The 22959-nt window shown below is 36.2% G+C and overlaps 1 protein-coding gene across 1 annotated transcript; it reads right to left on the reverse strand.

The window, feature by feature from the left end:
- Positions 1–2994: 2994 nt before the first annotated feature.
- LOC138904422 (secreted RxLR effector protein 161-like) lies at positions 2995–3465 on the reverse strand. Its single transcript, XM_070192921.1, has one exon. The coding sequence runs from the start codon at positions 3463–3465 to the stop codon at positions 2995–2997; it is 471 nt and encodes a 156-aa protein (XP_070049022.1).
- Between the last annotated feature and the right edge of the window lie 19494 nt (positions 3466–22959).

The following is a 22959-nucleotide window of genomic DNA, read 5'->3' on the forward strand; positions in this document are numbered from 1 at the left end:
AGACAATAACAATCCTATGCAGATCTTTTCGTGTTTAAAATTTATTTTGCATGTCAAAGATCGGATCTAAGACGTACCTCGTGAAGAGAGTCTCGTTTTAAATTTCTTCGATAGTGCGAAGACTCTATGCGTATCCACACCGAGACTGATCCTTGCTATCAACTCTTTGATCAATGAAATCCTGCGAACAAATTGAATGAAAATATTGTATTGAATTTTTTTTTCAAAAAATCTCAACTCAAAGGTAGAAGAACAAGAAATAATTTTCTTGTACTAGCATTTTCTATCTTGGCTTTGTATTGCACTATTACTTTATCAAAGCAATTTTCTTCTCAAGAATAACTCTCTTGGTTTCTTTACAATATGTATAAGATCTATATCTCACTAATTCTTAATTAGGACTCACACACACACACACACACACACACACACATATATATATATATATATATATATGAAATTGCAGAAAGAGAATGATATTCATTCTGGGGATCAGAGGCGGACCCAGGATTAGAGCAAGACGGGTGCACCACAGTATGCTAATTACTAGCGATAAAATTTGGTGTGCAACTCTTTGAAAACTTAATATTATGATGACTTACCATTCAAATATAAACAAAAAGAAGTTCTAAAGAAAAAGAAAGCACTGAACAAAGAGAGATTTCTTCGTAAAATGGATACTATGGGGAGGGAAGGTGTTTGATTAAGTATGATTAGTACTTTAATAAATGAAAAAGAGGCCAATGATCAAAAGGGCGTCCAAACTTTAAATTATCAAAATTTAGTAAAGAAATCAAGATTATGGGTATGTTAATAGTCAAATAACTGAACAAGGGTTTCAAACTCTCAGTTGCCATTGCCGAGTCAGAGTCAAAGTGATTGTTGAAGAAGGCAGTTGTAGAAGAATTCTAATTTTTCTATTTGTGGAGCGATATATTACAATTTGAGGCTTTTAATTTTAAGGTAGAGATTTGAAAAAGAATAAAACTAATTAAGTCGACTATTATGTATATTAGTACTAAGCTATAGTTGAATTCAAAAAGAAGATAAAAGTTAAAAATAAAGCAATTTGCAGAGTATTAACTATTAAGTATAAAAACTGTTATATTCCAAGAACTAAAACAAAAAGGAGAAAAGGATGAAGTAGGGTTTCGAACCCTCGTCATCCAGCCAATGAGCGAATTTAATTGCCCAACACAACCACTTCTCCATCAACCTTTCTCTGTTTGGGGGCACAACTCAAATATTTATTGGGTCCCATATATATGGATAGATATATATAACATATATATACATTATTTTTGCCGAGACTAACGGGGTCCCGTGACCCCTCAACCCACAACGTAGGTCCGCCCCTATACACACATAATTTCTATTGGAAAAATACAAATCACATGCTTTATAGTAAATATTTAAAAAATATGCAACTAATTTATGGAATTCAATTCTAAATTGAATTCTACAACTTAGTCATACTTTTAAAATAAAAACATATAACTCATTTATGGAATTCAATTCTAAATTGAATTCTACAAATATCAATTATAATTATCAAGTGCATATATATATATATAAAACCAAGAAATATAATTTAATTTTCTTATTTAAAATAGAAAACTTTAACTTGTCCACAATATTAATTATATTCTCTGTGCTAACAAAGAATATAATAATATTTTATTTGGACTAATAACTAAATTTATTTGACTAATTAAATTCTTTAATTTTATTATCAAATAATAAAGTAATTAATCCTTTAGTAAAGATCAGAACACTCGTTAGTGTGCGACCCCATAGGTTCAATACTAAACCGGTAGTAAATTGATTACATCAATATACTAATCAAGGGTGGCGTCTAGTAACACTCCTTAACGACCGGATAGCATGAAGTATACAATTTACTCTAAAAAACCTGTAGAAGAATAATGTATTAATTCCTTCTGTCCTTATAGCTCTGGCTCACCCTAGGATATGGTTCAACTGTCAAATCTTAATAGGCAGCCGACTATGTGTTCATGTAAAAAATAATCGACCATTGAATGACCTAAGAAACTTTTTTCTTCTTTCATTTAATCGCACTGACCAAGGTCTTAATTTGGTCGATTATAATTTATGACAACATGGAGCTTAAACTCATTACCAAGAGTTGACAGATTCCATCTTGATCAATCACTAATTCTACAAGTATTTAATCATACCTAATATCCTTTCAACTATCGCCCTAAGAGCATAGGTATCTAGTATCAAAGCACAATAAATAACTTGTCAATTACTATGATGATATCAGGTCAAAGGAAACTCTTACATCACATTCTTCAAGAGAATATCCTAGTGACATTTTATGGTAATTCTAACCATTAGGAATTAGCCAATGAATCGGTTCAATGATCATATCTCTATATGCAACATCTATTTATGTTATTTAGTTAATGAGATCAACTAATATTTATCCCATAAAGACGATCACATAAATATTGATCTAACTGGATTACTAATGTCCAAATTAATAATCCTACGATTAAGAATAAAATTTAGATTAAATTGTAAGAGACTTTAATCTCATTATCATGATCTCCATCATGATGACAAGTCTCAAAATTTAATCAAGGACTTTATTAAATTAATCAAGCAATTACTAATAACTATGATAAACGAATATCAAATGCCATATATTTTTATATCAAATAACATTCACAAAAATATATTCAAATCATCAAATATGAGATTGGATCTAAGGCATATCTAATATATCCCTAACAATCTCCCACTTGCACTAGAGTCAATTGCTCTTGTACTTCATTCCCAATTTTCACTTGTGCTTCTCAAACTCCTTTGCTCCAAGTGCTTTAGTGAATGGGTCTGCAACATTTTCCTTTCCATCAACCTTTTGAATTTCGACGTCTCCACGTTCAATGATCTCTCTTATCAAGTGATACCTTCGCATGACGTGTTTGGATTTTTGGTGTGATCTTGGTTCTTTTCTTGAGCAATGGCTCAAGTATTGTCACACAATAATGGAACTGCACATTCTATTGAAGGAACCACACCAAGTTCATTTAAGAACTTTTTCATCCATATAGCTTCCTTAGCAGCTTCACTAGCTGCTATATATTCTGCTTCAGTCACTGAGTCAACTACTGTAGCTTGTTTGAAACTTTTCCATCTCACCGCCCCACCATTTAAGGTGAATAAATAACCAGAAATAGATTTGCTATCATCTCTATCTGAAGAGAAACTTGTAGCAGTATAACCTTCAAGTATCAGCTCAAAATCTCCATAAATGAGGAATTGGTCTTTAGTCCTTCTTAAGTACTTAAGAATGGTCTTCACCACCTTCCAATATTCCTCACCAGGATTTGCCTGATATCGGCTAGTCACTCCTAATGCATAAGCCACATCAGGACGTGTACATATCATGGTATACATGATAGCTCCCACTGCACCAGCGTATGGGATCCTACTCATTCGTTCTCTCTCTTAAGGTGTTTTAGGACAATCCTCCATGCTGAGAGTAATTCCAGTGCCTATCGGTAGATAGCCTCTTTTGGAATTATCCATGTTATACCTCTTTAAGATGCTATCAATGTACAAGGACTGGGAAAGCCCAAGAAGCTTCTTAGATCTATCTCTATAGATCTTTATTCCTAATATATAAGCTACTTCTCCTAAGTCTTTCATGGAGAACTGTTCAGATAGCCAAATCTTAGTACTTTACAATGCCGGTATATCATTTCCTATGAGTAATATATCATTAACATAAAGTATTAAGAATATAATTGTGCTCCCACTAACCTTTTTGTACACGCATAAATTATTAAGAATATAATTCGCATTTAACAAAATTGAACTTTTCAATTGTCTTGTTAAAGTAAATATTCCAACTTCGAGAAGCTTGCTTTAGTCCATAAATGGATCTTTGTAGCTTGCAAATTTTATTATGATCAGATGGAGATGTGAAACCTTTAGGTAGTATCATGTACACATCCTCTTCTAGCTCACCATTAAGGAAAGTTATTTTCACATCCATTTGCCATATTTCATAATCATAGTAGGCTGCTATAGCGAGCAAAATCCGAATTGATTTGAGCATTGCCACGGGAGAGAAAGTCTTGTCATAGTCGACTCCTTCTTTTTTGATGATATCCCTTGGAAACAAGATGGGCTTTGTAGGTCTCCACCTTTCCGTCTACTCCAATCTTTTTTTAAAAAACCCATTTACAACCTATAGGTTTTATATCCATTGAAGGTTCAACTAAAGTCCATACTTTATTTTCCTTCATGGATTTCATTTCGGATTCCATGTCCTTTTTCCATTTCTCATAATCAGAACTTTGTATAGCCTCTTCATAGGTCTTAGGGTCATCATCATTATGATCAACCTCATTTGATACATCATCTTGTACCATTAGATTTAATCTAGTTGGTACATGACGTTCTCTTGTAGACCTTCTAAGGTGTGCTTGTACAACTTGTTCACCTTGTGCTGGATTTGGTTGTTGTTCAATTTGGTTTGGAACTGGTTCATTAACTTGTTCTTGAACTACATTTAGTTCTTTAACTTCAACCGTTGAAGATGGCAACTTCCTTGTCAACTTCAAAACATCCAATAAAGGTTCTTCAACTTGTATCTCATTATCTTGATTTAGATTCATTAGTTTCTTGAACTTCATCAAGTTCTATTTCTCCACTATAATTTCCTTCCAAAAGAAATTCCCTTTCCAAAATGGTTGTTCCTCTAGCCACAAACACATTATAGTCAGAAGGGTGATAAAATTAATATCCCGTTGTTTCTTTGGGATACCCAATGAACCTACACTTATCAGATTTTGAGTTAAGTTTATCAGATTGAAATCTCTTAACATAAGCTGGACAACCCCAAACTTTAATATGCTTAAGATTAGGCTTACGTCCTTTCCATATCTCATATGGTGTTGTAGAGACTGACTTAGTGGAAACTTTATTAAGTAAGTATGTTGCTGCTTTCAAAGCATATCCCCATAAATTTATTGAAAGATTAGTGAACCCCATCATAGATCTCACCATATCTAATAAGGTTCGATTTTTCTTTTCAGACACACCATTGTGTTGTGGTGTTCCTGGAGGTGTCCTCTGTGAGAGAATCTCATTCTCTTTGAGATACCTAGTAAACTTTTGCACACAAGTCACAAATGACATAACGGGCCTATGAAAAATTTTAGAATTGGATTCCTACCCCGATATCAAAAAGTCAACTCCCCGGTCAAACTACCAAACTTAAATTTCCTATTTTTGCCATTTCAAGCCTAACTTAACTACGGACGTCCAAATAATTTTTCGGACACACTCCCAAGTCCAAAATCACCAAACGGAGCTATTGGAATTATCAAAACTCTATTTCGGGGTTGTTTACCCATAAGTCAACATCCAGTCAACTATTTCAACCTAATCTTTAAATCTTGAAACTAAGTATTCCAATTCATTCTGAAACCTCCCCGAAAAGTCACATAATTATAATTGAACACAGGATAAGCAGTAAATGGGGGAACAGAGTTGTAATACTCAAAACCACCGGCCTGGTCGTTACATTCTCCCCCTCTTAAACAAACGTTCGTCCTCAAACGGGTTTAGAATTATACCTAGAGTCTCAAATAGGTGTGAATATTTGTTCTGCATCTCCCGCTCAGTCTCCCAAGTAGCTTCTCCGACTGGCTGGCCTCTCCACTGCACTTTCACTAAAGCTATGTTCTTTGATCTCAATGTTTGAACTTGCCGGTCCAAAATAGCCACCGGATCCACGTCATAAGTCAAATTACCATCCAACTGCACTGCAATCTAAAACATCAGACGGATCGTCGACATACTTTCGGAGCATAGATACATGAAACACTGGATGAACACCCGATAGACTAGGCGGCTATGCAAGTTCATAATCCACCTCTCCAATCCTTTTAAGTATTTCAAAAGGCCCAATATACCTAGGACTCAACTTTCCCTTCTTCCCGAATCTTATAACACCCTTCATATGCGAAACTCAGAGTAGTGATTTCTCTCTTACATGTAAGCAACATCGCGAACCTTCCAGTTGGCATAACTCTTCTGTTTAGACTGAGCCGTGCGAAGTCGTTCCTGAATCAATTTAACCTTCTCCAAAGCATCCTGAACTAAATCAGTACCAATAGCCTAGACTCACCCGGCTCAAACCAACCCATCAGAGACCGACACCTTCTCCCATATAAAGCCCAATACAGAGCTATATGAATGCTTGATTGGTAGCTGTTATTGTAGGCAAACTCTACAAGTGGCAGAAACTGATCCCAAGAACCCCCAAAATCTATAACACAAGCACATAACATATCTTCTAATATCTGAGTAGTACGCTCGGACTGTCCGTCCATCTGAGGGTGAAATGTTGTACTCAACTGTACCTGTGTACCTAATTCTCGCTGTACTTCTCTCCAAAACTGTGATGTAAAATGCATGCCCCGATCTGAAATGATGGACACTAGCACACCGTGAAGGCGAACAATCTCACGGATATAAATCTCAACCAACCGCTCCAAAGAGTAAGTAGTCCCAACCGGAATAAAATGCACGGACTTGGTCAACCGATCCACAATTATCCAAATAGCATCAAACTTCCTCAAAGTCCGTGGGAGTCCAACTATGAATTCCATGGTAATATGCTCCCATTTCCACTCCGGAATTTCAAGTCTCTGAAGTAATCCGCCCAGTCTCTGATGCTTGTACTTCACCTGATAACAATTTAAACACCAAGCTACAAACCCCACTATATCTTTCTTCTTTCTTCTCCACCGATAGTGTTGTCTCAAGTCCTGATACATCTTTGCGGCACCCGGATGAATGGAATACTGCGAACCGTGGGCTTCTTCAAGAATCAATTCACGCAGCCCATCTACATTTGGCACAAACATTCGACCATGCATTCTCAATACCCCATCATCTCCAATAGTAACAGCTTGGTATTGTTGTGCTGAACTGTGTCCTTTAGGACAAGCAAATGGGGATCATCATACTGGCGCTCTCTGATGCGGTCATATAACGAATACCGAGAAACCACACAAGCTAGAACCCGACTGGGCTCCGAATCATCTAATCTCATGAGGACTCTCACTAATAGGAATGAATGCAAGGCTACCCATACTCACCGCCTTTCTACTCAAGGCATCGGCCACCACATTGGCTTTCTCGGGATGATATAGAATACTAATATTATAGTCCTTTAGCATCTCCAACCATCTCCGCTGTCTCAAATTTAGATCTTTTTGTTTGAATAAATACGGAAGACTCCGATGATCTGTAAATACCTCACAAGACACACCGCAGAGATAGTGCCTCCAAATCTTTAATGCATGAACAATAGCTGCCAACTCTAAATCATGAACAGGGTAATTCCTTTCATGTGGCTGCAACTAACGCGAAGCATAAGCAATCACTCTACCCTTATTCATTAAGACACACCCAATATCGATCCGAGAAGCATCACAATACGCTGTATAAGAGCCTAAAGCTGAAGGCAAAACAAGAACTGGAGTTGTGGTCACAACAGTCTTGAGCTTCTGAAAGATCTCTTCACACTCATCCGACCACCTAAATGGAGTACCTTTATCGATCAATTTAGTCATGGGTGATGCAATAGATGAGAAGCCCTCTACAAAGCGACGATAATAACCGGCCAAGTCGAGAAAACTCCAAATCTCAGTAGCTGAAGATGGCTAGTGCCAACTCTGAACTGCCTTTATCTTCTTCGGATCCACCTTAATTCCCTCATCGGACACTATGTGTCCTAAGAATGCCACCGAACTAAGCCAGAACGCACACTTAGAGAATTTGGCATAAAGTTTCTCCTCCCTCAGCCTCTGTAATACAATACTCAAGTATTGTGCATGTTCCTCCTGGCTACGTGAGTACACCAGGATATCATCAATAAATACTACAACAAACAAACCAAGATACGGTTGAAATACACTATTCATCAAGTGCTTAAATGTTGATGGGTCGTTGGTCAGCCCAAAAGACATCACGAGAAATTCATAGTGACCATAACGGGTCCTGAATGTCGTCTTTAGAATATTTGAATCCCGAATCTTCAACTGATGGTACCTAGACCTCAAATCGATCTTAGATAACACCCTCGCTCCTAGAAGTTGGTCAAATAAATCGTCAATACGTGGCAAAGGATACTTGTTCTTGATTGAAAGTTTGTTTAACTGCTTGTAGTCGATGCACATCTGTATAGTACCGTCTTTCTTTTTCACAAATAGAACTAGTGCACCCCAAGGCGACACACTAGGCCTAATAAACCCTTTATCAAGAAGTTCCTGAAGTTTCTCCTTCAATTCCTTCAACTCAGTTGGTGCCATACGATACGGAGGAATAGAAATGGGCTGAGTGCCCGGCACCAAGTCAATACCGAAATCAATATCCCTGTCGGGTGGCATACCCGGCAGGTCTGCAGGAAATACATCCAGAAATCTCGCACTACGGGTACAAAATCAATAGTAGGAGTGTATACATCAATATCTCTCACAAAGGCCAAATATGAAAAACACCCCTTCCCAACCATTAGTTGGCCCTTCAAATAAGAAATTACTCTGCTGGGAACATAATCTAGATAACCTCTCCACTCGATCCTCGGCAACCTCGATATCGCCAACATCACGATTTTTGCGTGACAGTCCAGAGTAGCATGACATGGAGACAATAAATCCACACCCAAGATTACATCGAAATCAACCATACTAAGCAATAAGAGATCAACTCTAGTCTCCAATCCCCTAATAGTTACCACACACGACCGATAAACATTGTCCATAATAATAGTATCGCCCACCGATGTAGATATACGAACATGTGAAACTAAGGACTCACGGGGCATATCCAGATAATGAGAAAAATATGATGATACAAACGAATATGTGGAACCAGGGTCAAATAATATAGAAGCTTCCCTGTGGCATACTAAGACAATACCTGTGATTACTGCATCTGAAGCAACATCATCTGGCCTGGTAGGAATAGCATAGAATCGGGCCTGACCCCCACCTGATCGGCCTCCCCCTCTTGGGCGACCCCTAGCTGACTGAGATCTACCCCGAGCTGGCTCGGCGGGTGGTGAAGAAACTGGTGTTGAAGTCGTAGTCTAACACTTCTACTGAGCTGAACCTCTCGTAAGGCGGGGGCAGTATCTCTTTATGTGACCCAAATCACCACAATCAAAACAACTCTTCTCTGAAAATGTCGGTAGGCTGCTTCGATCAGCTGAAAAGTAGTAAATAAGACTCCACTGGTCTCGTGAATACCCGTTGTACAAAGCATTTACTGGCGTCTGTCCAAGAAATCCTGAGCATCATCTAACTCAGTTCCACTGAAAGTGGGAGGATGGAGTATCCCAAACCTCTTTAATCTTTTATGTTCCTCGCCATTCATAATAGGACCCACCTGGTCCTGAGGAGATGCAACCGGCTGCACTGGTAGTGCCCCCGGTATCTGGAGTCCCTGCATTACCTGCTCTAGAGTATGGGTGACAAGAGTATGAGTACCTCCCCCGACTTGAGAAATGGCTGGTGCAGCCTGAGCCGAAACCACCTGAGCAAGGCCAGTGCAAACAATCAATATCTGGGCTAAAACTTCCTGAAGGCCTATAATCACAATAGGCATAGCTGGTGCTTGAGCTGGTCCTACCGGCTCAACTATATATGGAACTTGCTCCTGAGCTGGAGCAACTGGGGGTTCTACAAGTGCTGCTCTAACTACTGTATGAGCTACACCTTGACTTCTGCCACGACCCCGACCTCTCGTTGCCCTAACTGGTGGCACTAGTGGTTGGCCCATTTGATCCGGTAATACGTGTCCTCATCATATGTGAGAGAATAGAATAACAAAAAATTAGTTTCCGGAATCAACAAATTCGCACGACAGAATACAAGAAAGTCAAATTTTCCTGAGGGTTCGACAACCTCTCGAAGATAGGTACAAACGTCTCCATACCGATCCACAAGACTCTACTAAACCTGCTCATGACTCGTGAGACCTATGTAACCTAGGCTTTGATACCAACTTGTCACGACCCAAAATTTACATGTCGTGATGGCGCCTATCTCAATACTAGGCAAACCGATAACCTCAATAAACCACTATAATCTTTCAAGTTTGAATACATAATAATTAGATTTAATAGAAAATCCCACAAATATTGATGCAAATACACTCTCAAAACCCGGTGTCATGGAGTACATGAGCATCTAAATGATAACATAGTCTGACTGATACAAACACATCCTAGAAATATAGAACAGTACAAATAAATTAAAGGGAAGAGAGTCAAGGTCTGCGGACGCCTAGCAGCTACCTCGATAGTCTCCAACGGATGAAACTCCGAAATCTAGCAACCGCTGTATCCGAAAGTACCTGGATCTACTCACAAAGTGGAGAGTGTACTATGAGTACAACCGATCACATGTACTCAATAAGTAACAAGACTAACCTTTGGGCTGAAAGTGGTGACGAGCTCAACAGGTACATTCCAGTATAGAAATAACAGTACAGAAATGTAGGCATGCTTTCAAGTTCAACAATTAAACTCAGTACAAGTAAAATAGATCAATTTTGAATGATATGAGGAATATGACATCTTTATATCTACATGCCAATGTACATGTTGTATGTGATGCACCTCAGTGGAAACCTCTTGTACTTACAATCTCAAAATACTATATCACTGAGTACTGTATATGGCCAATCCAGCCCAGGGAAGATCCATACCATATATATATATATACACACACACACACACATCAACTGACAGTCAGTCATTCAGTATTGTATAAGGCCAATCCAGCCCAGGGGAAGATCCATCCCCAAATATAAATGATTCGGACAAGATCCAAGTCCAAGGAAGATCCATCTCTCAATATAAATATTTCGGGTAAGATCCATGCCCAGAAAAATCTATCCCTCAATATAAAAATGCTTCGGGCAAGATTCATGCCCAGAGAAGATTCATTCCTCAATATAAATTGCTTCGGGCAAGATCCATGCCCAGGGAAGATCCATCCCTCAATATAAAATCACTCGCGCTCACTGTGAGGGGTGCAAACTCTGGATGGTCTCCTTCAGCCCAAGCGCTATAACAGCCATATTCAGGCATAAATCAATAAAATATGTTGCGGCATGCAGCCCGATCCTATAAATATCACTCAAAATCTTCAGTCTCTAGGGCTCTCAATGACATGAAAATCAACCCGACATGATGATATAATGTATCAATGAATGACAACAGAGACTGAGATATGATATGCAAATGATAGATGTGATTGAGTACAAAATTATAAATTTGAACAAGTAATCCAATAGAAATAAGACCTCTGTGGGTCCCAAAATATCGGCACGTAGCCTAAACATAATCTTTAACATAAGTCTCAGCTCAATTTCATCTAACACGTGGAGGATATGTGGACAATGACAAGATTATTTGACTATGCAACTCCACGGAATCAATTAATTCACAATTTCTATGGTGCACGCCCACACGCCCGTCACCTAGCATGTGTGTCACCTCCAAACAATTCATATAACACGAAATTCAGGGATTCATACCCTCAGAATCAAGTTTAGAATTGTTATCTCGAACCGTGCAAGTTCTTTATTCCAATATGCCTTTGCCTCGCGAATCGACCTTCGAACTCCTCGTATCTAGTCACAATTCATTAGATAATAGATACAGTCAACGTGAATTATAGGAATCAATTCCATATGAAAATACTAATTTTCCAACATAATCCAAAATTTAACTCAAATATCGTCAGTGAGGCCCACGTATCGGAACCCGAAAAAAGTTACAAATTATGAACGTCCCTTCAACCATAAGTCCAACCATACCAAATTTACCAAATTCCGACATCAACTCAACTCTCAAATCCTCAAATCATATTTTCAAATCCGTGGGCCCAGATTCTCGAATTTCACCTAAAAAACACGTAATCTAGTCAGAATAATCGATGATAATTCAATATTATTGACCAACAATGATCATAAGTGACTTACCTTAAGATTTACCGTGAATTCTCTCTAAAAAATCACCTCAATCCGTGTTTGAAATGTACAAGAATGAGAAAATCTCGGACCCCTCTGTTTTTGTACACTGCCCAGAGGTTTCGCTTCTCAGAAATTTTTTAACCACATCTGCGGTCCGGCTTTTGCGATGAAGCTTCTGCTTCTGCAATTTCCTTCGCTTCTGCGGACAAGCAGTCTGCTTCTACAAAGAAGTTGTCCGCTTCTACGAAGAAGCTTGGCCCTCCGCGTTCCGCTTCTGCGACCAACAAGTCGCTTCTGCGGCTTCGCAGATGCGGCAAAAGCTCTGCACCTGCGCGTACTGCCCAACCCCTCGCCAGGCCACTTCTGCGACCATTTTGTCGCTTCTGCGTTCGCGCACCTGCGACCAATTCCATCGCAGGTGCGGTTGCACCGGAACTGGAAAATTTCCAAAATTATTCTAAGTCCAAATTTGGATCTGTTAACCATTCGAAACTCACCCGAGGTCCCCCCGGACCTCAACCAAATATACCAATAAGTCTTAAAACATCATACAAACTTAGTCAAGGCCTCAAATCACATCAAACAACGCTAAAACCACGAATCATACCTCAATTCAAGCTTAATGAAACTAGAAAATTATAACTTCTACATTCGATGTTGAAACCTATCAAATCAAGTCCGATTGACCTCAAATTTTGCACACAAGTCACAAATGACATAACGGGCCTATGAAAATTTTTTAAATTGGATTCTTACCCCGATATCAAAAGGTCAACTCCCCGGTCAAACTTTCAAGCTTAAATTTCCAATTTTTGCCATTTCAAGTCGAATTTAACTACGTGCTTTCAAATAATTTTTTGGACACATTCCTAAGTCCAAATTCACCATACGAAACTATTGAAATCATCAAAACTCTATTCCGGGATCGTTTACCCATAAGTCAACATCTGGTCAACTATTTCAACTTAAGCTTTAAATCTTAGAACTAAGTGTTCCAATTCATTCAGAAACCTCCCTCACAAGTCACATAATTATAATTGAACATAGGATAAATAGTAAATGGGGGAAAGGGGCTGTAATACTCAAAACGACCGTTCGGGTTGTTATAGATAAATTACTTTATCGAAAATTTCATCATTTTCAGAATATAAACCCAAATTGTTTAGTTAAGGATGAATAATTGTTTTTTCTATTCCAAATACAATTATACACATAAATAATTTGTTGCTGGGAGTCTACAAAACTAATCAGATGATGATGAATATATTACTCTTTCCGTTCACTTTTACTTATTTATAATAAATTTTATACTCCCCTTAAAACATAATAAATAAAATATATATTTTATCATAATACCCATATAATGATAACATTTCAAAAAATCTTGAGAAATGATTCGAGGAATGAGTAGTTTATGATAAGGGTAAAATAATTTTTTATATTTTTTCTTGATTTGCTAAAATAAATAAGTAAAAATATAAATAAATTTTTAACATAATGAACAAGTAAAAATAGGATAAAATACTTTTATTAGGTACTTGATAGGCCATATAGGTAATGGATTCTAGTGGTAGTTTGGTGGCAACTAGTGGTGGTATTTTAATGATTCATTTCTTCAAAATTTAGTTGGAAGTGATAGTCCAATCATTATTGTTATCGTTGTCGTCAACATTTATTTTGGTTATGTTGCGGCCTAAAAGTGATACTTGTTATCACTCTGTATTCAAAATGAGTAAATCAATAAACGTTAGTTTAAAGAAAAAACAAAGCAGAAAAAATTCCGAGCCCACAAGTTTCTTGTGTTTCCTTAAGGAATTTAATCCCCTCACAATGCCCAAGGTTGGGAATTAATTCCTCCCAAGATAGAACGGAATAACTATTATGTGATAGCGGCACTTCAAATCACAGAATTTTCGCGAACTCAAATGGCGGAGCAAATCACACAAAATGCTTATGTTTTGCTTTTGAAAAACCAATGCAGTATGCAGAAAAATGAGGGGAGAGATTTCAGATTTTTCAGTGGTGGAAAATTAGGCTAAGTCTCTCTATTTTTAGAAAGTGAAAGGGTGAGATGAAGAGGTACAATCCAAGAGGTGCCTCTTCTATTTCCCATTCACACCCCAATGAAAAGGTGAGATGAAGAGGTGCAATCCAAGAGGTGCCTCTTCCATTTCTCATTCACACCCCTTAAAAACGCAACAATCCCCCACATGAATGGGGAATGGACATATGTGGAAAAACATGCATGAAAATACTGTGTGATTTGTAATTAAGGATTAATCACATCTGGATAAGTAAGTTTCCCTTTGAACTTTCCGTAGTGAGCTTATGTCGGATATACTCGGTCAATCGGTAGATTTAATATCTTTGAACCGTTGAACTATGGTGTATACCTAGACAACCATAAGTCACACAATCAACCCTTAACCATCTTTGGTTCTCATTGTTGTGTTCGTTTCAGCCATGAACACCACCTGGTTCATAAGTGCGTAGAGAACTAGCCTTACAGAATTCTCCTTGAAGAGGCTTACACTTCACACTTACATAGGTAATTCCTAAGCGTGTTATCCCGTAGATATACCATTTGATATACCCCGTATCAAATTTAGAAACTATTAAAAAGCCTTAATGATTTATCCTTGGTACTGAACATTATCTCATCACGAGAATGGACCAAAAAGAAGTTTTATTTGATAATTTTGAACCGTTATTAATGACTTTGTTTGATCTCCTTGAACCTAAATTTTGGGATCTCTAGTCTTCTAGGTAGAGTTACCGCCACAGTGACTTGTCCTCGACCATAGTCTCATTCCCTTTGATGATTTCTCAACCGCCTCTCTAGGTAGGCCTTTTGTAAGCAGATCTGATATATTATCTTTTGACTTTATATAGTCAATTATGATAATTCCACTAGAGAGTAGTTTTCTAACGGTATTATGTCTTCGTCGAATGTGACGAGATTTTTCGTTATACATAACTTTCCCATCCCTTCCAATTGCTGCTTGACTGTCGCAATGTATGCATACAGGTGCCACAGGTTTGGGCCAAAATGGAATGTCTTCTAAGAAATTTCGGAGCCATTCAGCTTCTTCACCGGCCTTATCTAAAGCTATAAACTCAAACTCCATTGTAGAGCGGGCGATGTATGTCTGCTTGAACGACTTCCAAGACGCTGCTCCTCCACCAATGGTAAAAACATATCCACTTGTGGATTTTGATTTCATTGATTCGGTGATCCTATTTGCATCACTATATCCCTCAACAACTGCGGGATAATTATTGTAATGCAATGCATAGTCTTGGGTATATTTCAAATATCCCAAAACTCGTTCCATTGCTATCCAATGAGCTTGGTTGGGATTACTTGTGTATCGACTAAGCTTACTTATCGCACAAGCTATATCAGGTCGTGTATAATTCATAATGTACATCAAACTTACCAACACTCGAGCATATTCCAATTGAGACTTGCTTTGACCTTTATTCTTTATAAGAGTATGGTTTAAATCAATTGGCGTTTTTGCTTCTTTAAAGTCCAAATAATGAGACTGAGACAAAGCTAGACCTTGAGGAGTTTGAAGGATCTTAATTCCCAAAATTAAATCGGTAATTCCTAAATCTTTCATATCAAACTTACTAGTAAGCATGCGCCTAGTAGCATTTATGTTAGCAATGTCGTTACTCATTATCAATATATCATCCACATATAAACAAACAATGACTATTTAATTTGGAGTATTCTTAACGTAAACACATTTGTCACACTCATTGATCTTGAAACCATTTGACAACATTGTTTGGTAAAATTTCGTATGCCATTGCTTTGGTGCTTGTTTTAGTTCGTAAAGTGACTTAACAAGTCGACACACCTTCTTTTATTTTCCGGAAACTACAAATCCTTCAGGTTGTTCTATATAGATTTCTTCCTCTAAATCTCCATTTAAGAAGGTTGTCTTTACATCTATCTGATGGATTTGAAGGCTATACACGGTGGCTAATGCTATTAACACCCGGATAGATGTAATCCTTGTTATCGGCGAGTATGTGTCAAAGTAATCAAGACCTTCTTGTTGTCTAAACCCTTTAACAACTAATCTTGCCTAATATTTGTCAATAGTACCATCAACTTTCATTTTTCTTTTGAAAATCCATTTAGAACCCAAAGATTTATTTCCCGGAGGAAGATCAACCAATTCCCAAGTATGATTACTTAATATGGATTCTATCTCACTATTGACTGCCTCTTTCCAATATTGTGCTTTCGAGGAAGACATTGCTTCTTTGGACGTTTAAGGCTCATTTTCTAACAAAAATATCAGAAAGTTTGGTCCAAAGGAAGTAGTTGTCCTTTGACGTTTACTACGTCTTGGATTTTCCTCATTAAACCTACTTTTCTTTTCTTCTTCTCGAGGTCGCTTAGATTTTTCACTAGACGACTCACATTTATTTTTATACGAATAAATATTCTCAAAGAATTCAGCATTATTGGATTCGATTACCGTATTAATATGAATATCGGAATTTTCTAATTTATGAACCAGAAAATGACATGCTTTACTATTTCTTGCATATCCTATGAAAACGCAATCAACTATTTTCGGTCCAATCTTCACCCTTTTGGGTTTAAGAATTTGCACTTTAGCCAAACACCCCCACATTTTAAAATATTTTAAGTTGGATTTCCTACCTTTCCATTTTTCATATGGAATAGATTGCGTTTTGTTATGGGGAACTCGGTTGAGTGTTTGATTCGCTGTAAGAATAGCTTCCCCCCATAAGTTCTGGGGTAAACCCGAACTTATCAATAAGGCATTCATCATCTCCTTTAATGTTCTATTCTTTCTTTTCACAATTCCATTAGATTGCGGTGAGTAAGGGGCAGTTGTTTGGTGAATAATGCCATATTCCAAACATATTTCTTCAAAAAGAGATTCATATTCACCACCCTTATCACTTCTTATCATTTTGATCTTTTTGTTTAGTTGCGTTTCAACTTTATTTTTGTATTGCTTGAATGCCTCAATTGCTTCATCTTTACTATTAAGTAAGTAAATATAGCAATATCTAGTATTGTCGTCAATAAATATTATGAAATATTTTTTCCCACCACGAGATGGTTTTGACTTCATGTCACAAATATCTGTGTGAATTAAGTCTAAAGGATTTGAATTCCTTTCAACTGACTTATAAGGATGTTTAACATACTTTAATTCCACACATATTTGACATTTCGAGTTATTGCATTCAAACTTAGACAATACTTCCAAATTAATCATTTTTTGCAAAGTTTTAAAGATGACGTGGCCTAAACGTTCATGCCATAAATTATTTGACTCAAGCAAGTAAGAAGAAGCTGAAATTTTATTCATATCAATGGCAATTACATTGAGTTTGAAAAGGCGTTCCGTAAGGTAGCCTTTTCCTACATACATTTCATTCTTACTAACTACAACCTTGTCAGAAAAAAAAAACACACTTAAATCCATTCTTGACTAGAAGTGATGTCGAAACTAAATTCTTCCGCATTTCAGGAACTTGAAGGACATCATTTAGAGTCACAATCTTGCCAGAAGTCATCTTCAAAGCTATCTTGCCCGTTCCTTCAATTTTTGCAGTAGTGAATTTTGCCCTAAAAACTGTCTCGTTGGGTCCAGTGGGAGCATAAGAAGTAAACAACTCCTTGTTAGCACAAACATGATGAGTTGCCCCCGAATCAATCCACCATTCTCTAGAATTTCCGACTAGGTTGCATTCCGAAAGCATGGAATATAAATCGTCTATTTCATCATTTTTCTCAATCATGTTTGCTTGACTTTTCTTTTTGTCCTTCTTTGGTGCACGACATTCAGTAGCCTTGTGTCCAACCTTTCCACAGTTGTGACAATTACCTTTGAACTTTTTTTTTCTTGGGTAATTCTTTGGACCAGATGACTTCTTTCTCTTTTTGCTCATTAAAGCTTCCTCAACAATATTTGCACCCATAATTATTGAATTTTCACGAGATTTATTCTCAGCAGCCTTGTTGTCCTCTTCAATACGTAGACGAACAATAAGGTTTTCAAACATCATCTCTTTGCGCTTATGTTTCAAGTAATTCTTAAAGTCCTTCTACTGCGGAGGCAGCTTTTCAATAAATGCCACAACTTGAAACGCTTCATTTATGACTATACCTTCAATCATAAATTTATAATTAATAAAATAATCAATATCTTGAATAAAAATATTGACTCGGTTTATACCTTCAGCAAAGAGGTCATGAACAATAACTTGTAATTCTTGGACTTGCGTTATGACAGATTTACCGTTAACCATTTTGAAATTCAGAAACTTGGCAGCCACAAACTTTTTTAGTCCAGCATCTTCAGTCTTATACTTATTTTCGAGCATTCCACAATTCTCTTGATGTTTTCATGACTCTATAAATATTGTACAAGCCATATTCCAATCCACTTAAAATATAGTTATTGCATAAGAAGTCAGAATGCTCTCATGCCTCAGTGACCACAAATCGCTCATTTTCATGAGTTTCTTCTCCCAGAACTGGAACGTCTTCGCTGATAAAGCGCTGTAAACTGAGTGTGATCAGGTAGAAGAACATTTTCTGCTGCCAACGCTTAAAATCCACACCGAAAAACTTTTCGGATTTTTCTGTCGGTGCCATCGCCGGTGCAGGAGTTGTGCAACTTGAAGACGCAGTTGCCATTGCAGCAGTAGTCCCAACAGAACCATTCTGTTGTTCCGCACTTGTTGTCATTTTTCTGTAAAAGAAATTGACAAACATAATTAGTATCTCGGTGTAGTTTTTATATCTTCAAACCGAATACAAGCAACCGAGTTTTTATATCTCGGATTGAGTAGAAAGTTACAAAGACTTTAATCTCAAACTGGAATAGAAAATCCGAAGATTGTAATCTCCAAAACGGGAGTAGAAAATCAATAAGATTTTAGTCTCCCAAAACAGAATGTAAGATGAATACAAAAATAAATATTAAATTCCTTAAGCTTGTTATCACTCTGTATTTAAAACCAGTAAATCAATAAACGTTAGTTTAAAGAAAAAATAAAGCAGAAAAAATTCCGAGCCCACAAGTTTCTTATATTTCCTTAAGGAATTTAATCCCCTCACAATGCCCAAGGTTGCGGATTAATTCCTCAAAGGATAGAACGGAATAACTATTCTGTGATAGCGACACTTCAAATCACAGAATTTCGACGAATACAAATAGCGGAGCAAATCACACAAAATGCTTACGTTTTGCTTTTGAAAAACCAATGCAGTATGCAGAAAATTAAGAGGAGAGATTTCAGATTTTTCAGTATTGGAAAATAAGGCTAAGCCTCTATATTTATAGACAATGAAAGGGTGAGATGAAAAAGTGCAATCCAAGAAGTGCTTCTTCCATTTTCCATTCATACCCCAATAAAATGATGAGATGAAGAGGTGCAATCCAAGAGGTACCTTTTTTCATTCCTCATTCACACCCCTTAAAAACGCAACAATACTTATCTATGTTTGTAAGTCAAAGTGGGACGAAAGTCTTGAACAACTTATAAATTATTTCAATTTTATTTGATATGATCGTTTCGAGATAAAAAAAATTCGAGCTTTTTATGCAAAGGACAAAACGTACGCAACATAATAAAAGAATTAACATTTGGTGAAATTTTTTGACCTGATAAGCAGACGATAGAATTAGGTAATATGTAAATTCTCTTTTATTTCTCGCCTCGTGAGATATTTTTTCAGAATATGTTTACATACCTTCTCTTGGAGGGCAGAGAAATTGACGCAATTTTTGTAGGCAAAACTATTTCACTAATATTTTTGTCGTTGATATATTTGTTCGTCAACAGTTGGCGATGTCTATAAGGACGAAAACTATATGCCTTATAATTTGTTATCGTATTTTTCTTTATATCAAATTATTAGTTAATTTTGTATTTTACTACTTATATAATACATATTTAAAATTTCATACTTGAGAATATCTAACTTGAAAAAAATCAAAAGTTTCGACAAATTCGATTTGACCTGTAGCAAACAAGCAACTACTAATTTTTCCTGTTAAAAGAAGTCTCTCTGGCATTAAAAATGTACAATTATACTGAAACTATGTTTCTCTGAGAAGCTATGAAGCTCAAACTTTTTTTGGGTCAAATTAAGCTCAAGTTACTAATAACATTTTTATTAAGAAAACTCGAAATATTCATAAGTAATATTTCACGCGTTCTGCTCTCCTTATTGTTCTATTTTTGTTATTATCAAAAGATTGCTTAAAATTGTCATGATCTTCTTTTATTTGTGATAACCGTTTGAATTAATTTACAAAACTTATCACAATTATCATGGTGGACAAATAGTTGGCCATTGTTAAACAAACCCCTCGTTACTTCCAAGGTAAAGAATCTTATCTGCTTTTGCTTTCTTTTCGGTGGCCCTTTTTTCTTTTTCTTTTTCTTTTTCTTTCAAATTAAATATATTTTGTACCTAAAATGATCAACTAATTTATTTTACATCAAACAAAATAATTAACGGGTAAGAGTACTCTTTATAAAAAGCTTCCATATGTTGAACCCCAAACTTTTAATTAGGAATGAATGAATTCCTATCCATTTCATTATATCTTTCGATTGGTTAATGGTCGAATTTGTACGAACATATTGAATATATGCCACATATTTTCATATACTAGCATCAAATCATACTTAATATATATTTACATATTTTTGCTTTAATTTATAATTTAATTATAATACATTATATGATTTAGTGTAAACAAAATTACACACATAAATTTTACCGTCGTTGATTCTTTTATTTATTTATTTTTATTTATTACTCATTATGTTTCAATTTACATGAACTCATTTGACTGAACACGAAATTTAAGAAAAGAGAGAAAACTTTTGAACTTGTAGTGTAAAATGAGACACATATATTTTGTATAATTATAAATCATTACATAAAGGTAAATTATTTTCAAATAGGAAAATGTGTCATTCTTTTTAGCACGGACTAAAAAGGAAATAGATTCACATAAATTAAAACGGATAAAATATTTTTTTACCGTGGATGATTCAATTTTAGATATTTTCTTTTCGGTGGTTTTAATAGCCAGGTCTCCGGTGTTGTTAATGCAACTATCGGGGCCGCCGCGTTTCGTGTTACTATTCTTTTGGCTGACACGTGAATCTACCAAAATGGGCGGTTTGTTACTCTAAATTTATTGTTATTGATTAGCTTTTGAAAGTGATCGTGTTAAAAAAGCTTATGTTTTTTTAATGTTTTACCGAGTTATTGCCTTTGATTATATAGAAAACAAAAACTTTTTTATTATTTTTAAAATAAGTTTGTTGTCTATGAGCCCGTTTGGATTAGCGGATTATAAATAGTTGATAAACTTGAAGTGCTGAAAAGTATTTTTAAGTGTTTAAACTGATTTTTTAAATAAATATTTACGTGTTTGGATAAACGTGCAGAAACTGATGATAAGCAGTTGATGTTTTTAGTAGAAAAGTGCTAATAAGTTGTTCTTTTATTAAAATGACTACAATATCCTTAAAAACTTTACAAAAGATAATAAATTAAAAAGTTTTTTTTGTAAAGATAAAGATGAACAACGAATATGGGATGAAAAGAAAGTTGAAAAGTTTATTTTAGGAAAAATATTTTGTGAATTAAAAAATATTATTAAGGCTAAACTAATAAAATTGTCATGACCAAAAATCTATAATAGGTCGTGATAGCGCCTAACACCGCTGTCAGGCAAGCCAACCATAATTAATTAACTTAATTACTTTTTTTAATATTTGAAATCACGATTTCCTTCAATTTAATAATAAAAGAAGAACTTTACGGAGTAAATAAAAATATTTTCATAATTTCAATACCAAACGACCCATAATCACCCCAAAATCCGGTGTCACAAGTGCATGAGCATCAACTAAGAAATATAATAAAAATACAACATCTGTCTAGAATATAAATTAGACAAGAGAAACGTAAATAACTCTGATGGAGACTCTGTAGGCTGCGGATCGTAACATGAAACGCATCTCACGGTAAGTCCCCGCAACATTCGTGCCTCTGCGCCCAAAAGACCATCGGGTATATATGCGCCTGCACAAAATGTGCAGTAAGTGTAGTATGAGTACGTAAATCAACACGTACCCACTAAGTATCTAGCCTAACTCCGGAGTAGTAGTAACGAGGGGTCGACATCGACACTTACTAGAGGTCCAGTCAAATAAATAATACGATAATTCATACAATTGTAAAGTACACAACAATAGCAATAGGGGAGAAATATGAAGTTTCATAATGTTTCAATTATTTCCTTTTTATCAAAATTTATCGATCATGTATCCTACCTCGATATCTCAGAGTAAATGCCAAGTGTCAATACCAATCAGATAAGAAATATCATAAAATATCGGGTATCAGCATAAGAAAGGAAGGAATTGATCCCATTCTGAGAGATACTGCCGAGGCGTTCAGCCCGCTCCACAAGAAAGGAAGAAAGTTTTTGAATCACAAGATACGCGCTTACAATAAAGTACATAAGCACAATAATAAGTACATCTCTTTACATTTATCGAATACCTTAGCAACAACTCAAGGTATTAAAGCTTGACCTGATACTTTTATTTCTAAATCAATTTCAGTTATAACTTTAATTAAATAAGCCAACAGAACAAGTTCAAATAATTCATTTATTATAGGATAAAGTCCTAAGTCTACTTGGACATAGACATGCTTTAGCTACGTACGGACTCTCGTCACCTCGTACGTACGTAGCGCCCACAACTAGTTGCACATAACGATAAGTATCACCTAGGGAATGGTTTCCTCCTCACGGGGTTAGACAGGAGACTTACCTTGCTCCGAAGTTCCATAACCGGCTCTAAAGTCCTATAACACCTCAA

Source organism: Nicotiana tomentosiformis, chromosome 2 (assembly GCF_000390325.3).
Source record: "Nicotiana tomentosiformis chromosome 2, ASM39032v3, whole genome shotgun sequence".
NCBI lineage: Eukaryota > Viridiplantae > Streptophyta > Magnoliopsida > Solanales > Solanaceae > Nicotiana > Nicotiana tomentosiformis.

Bases quoted from the DNA above. Each gene is read 5' to 3' on its own strand.
- LOC138904422 (XM_070192921.1), bottom strand. From the start codon at position 3,465: ATGAGTAGGATCCCATACGCTGGTGCAGTGGGAGCTATCATGTATACC.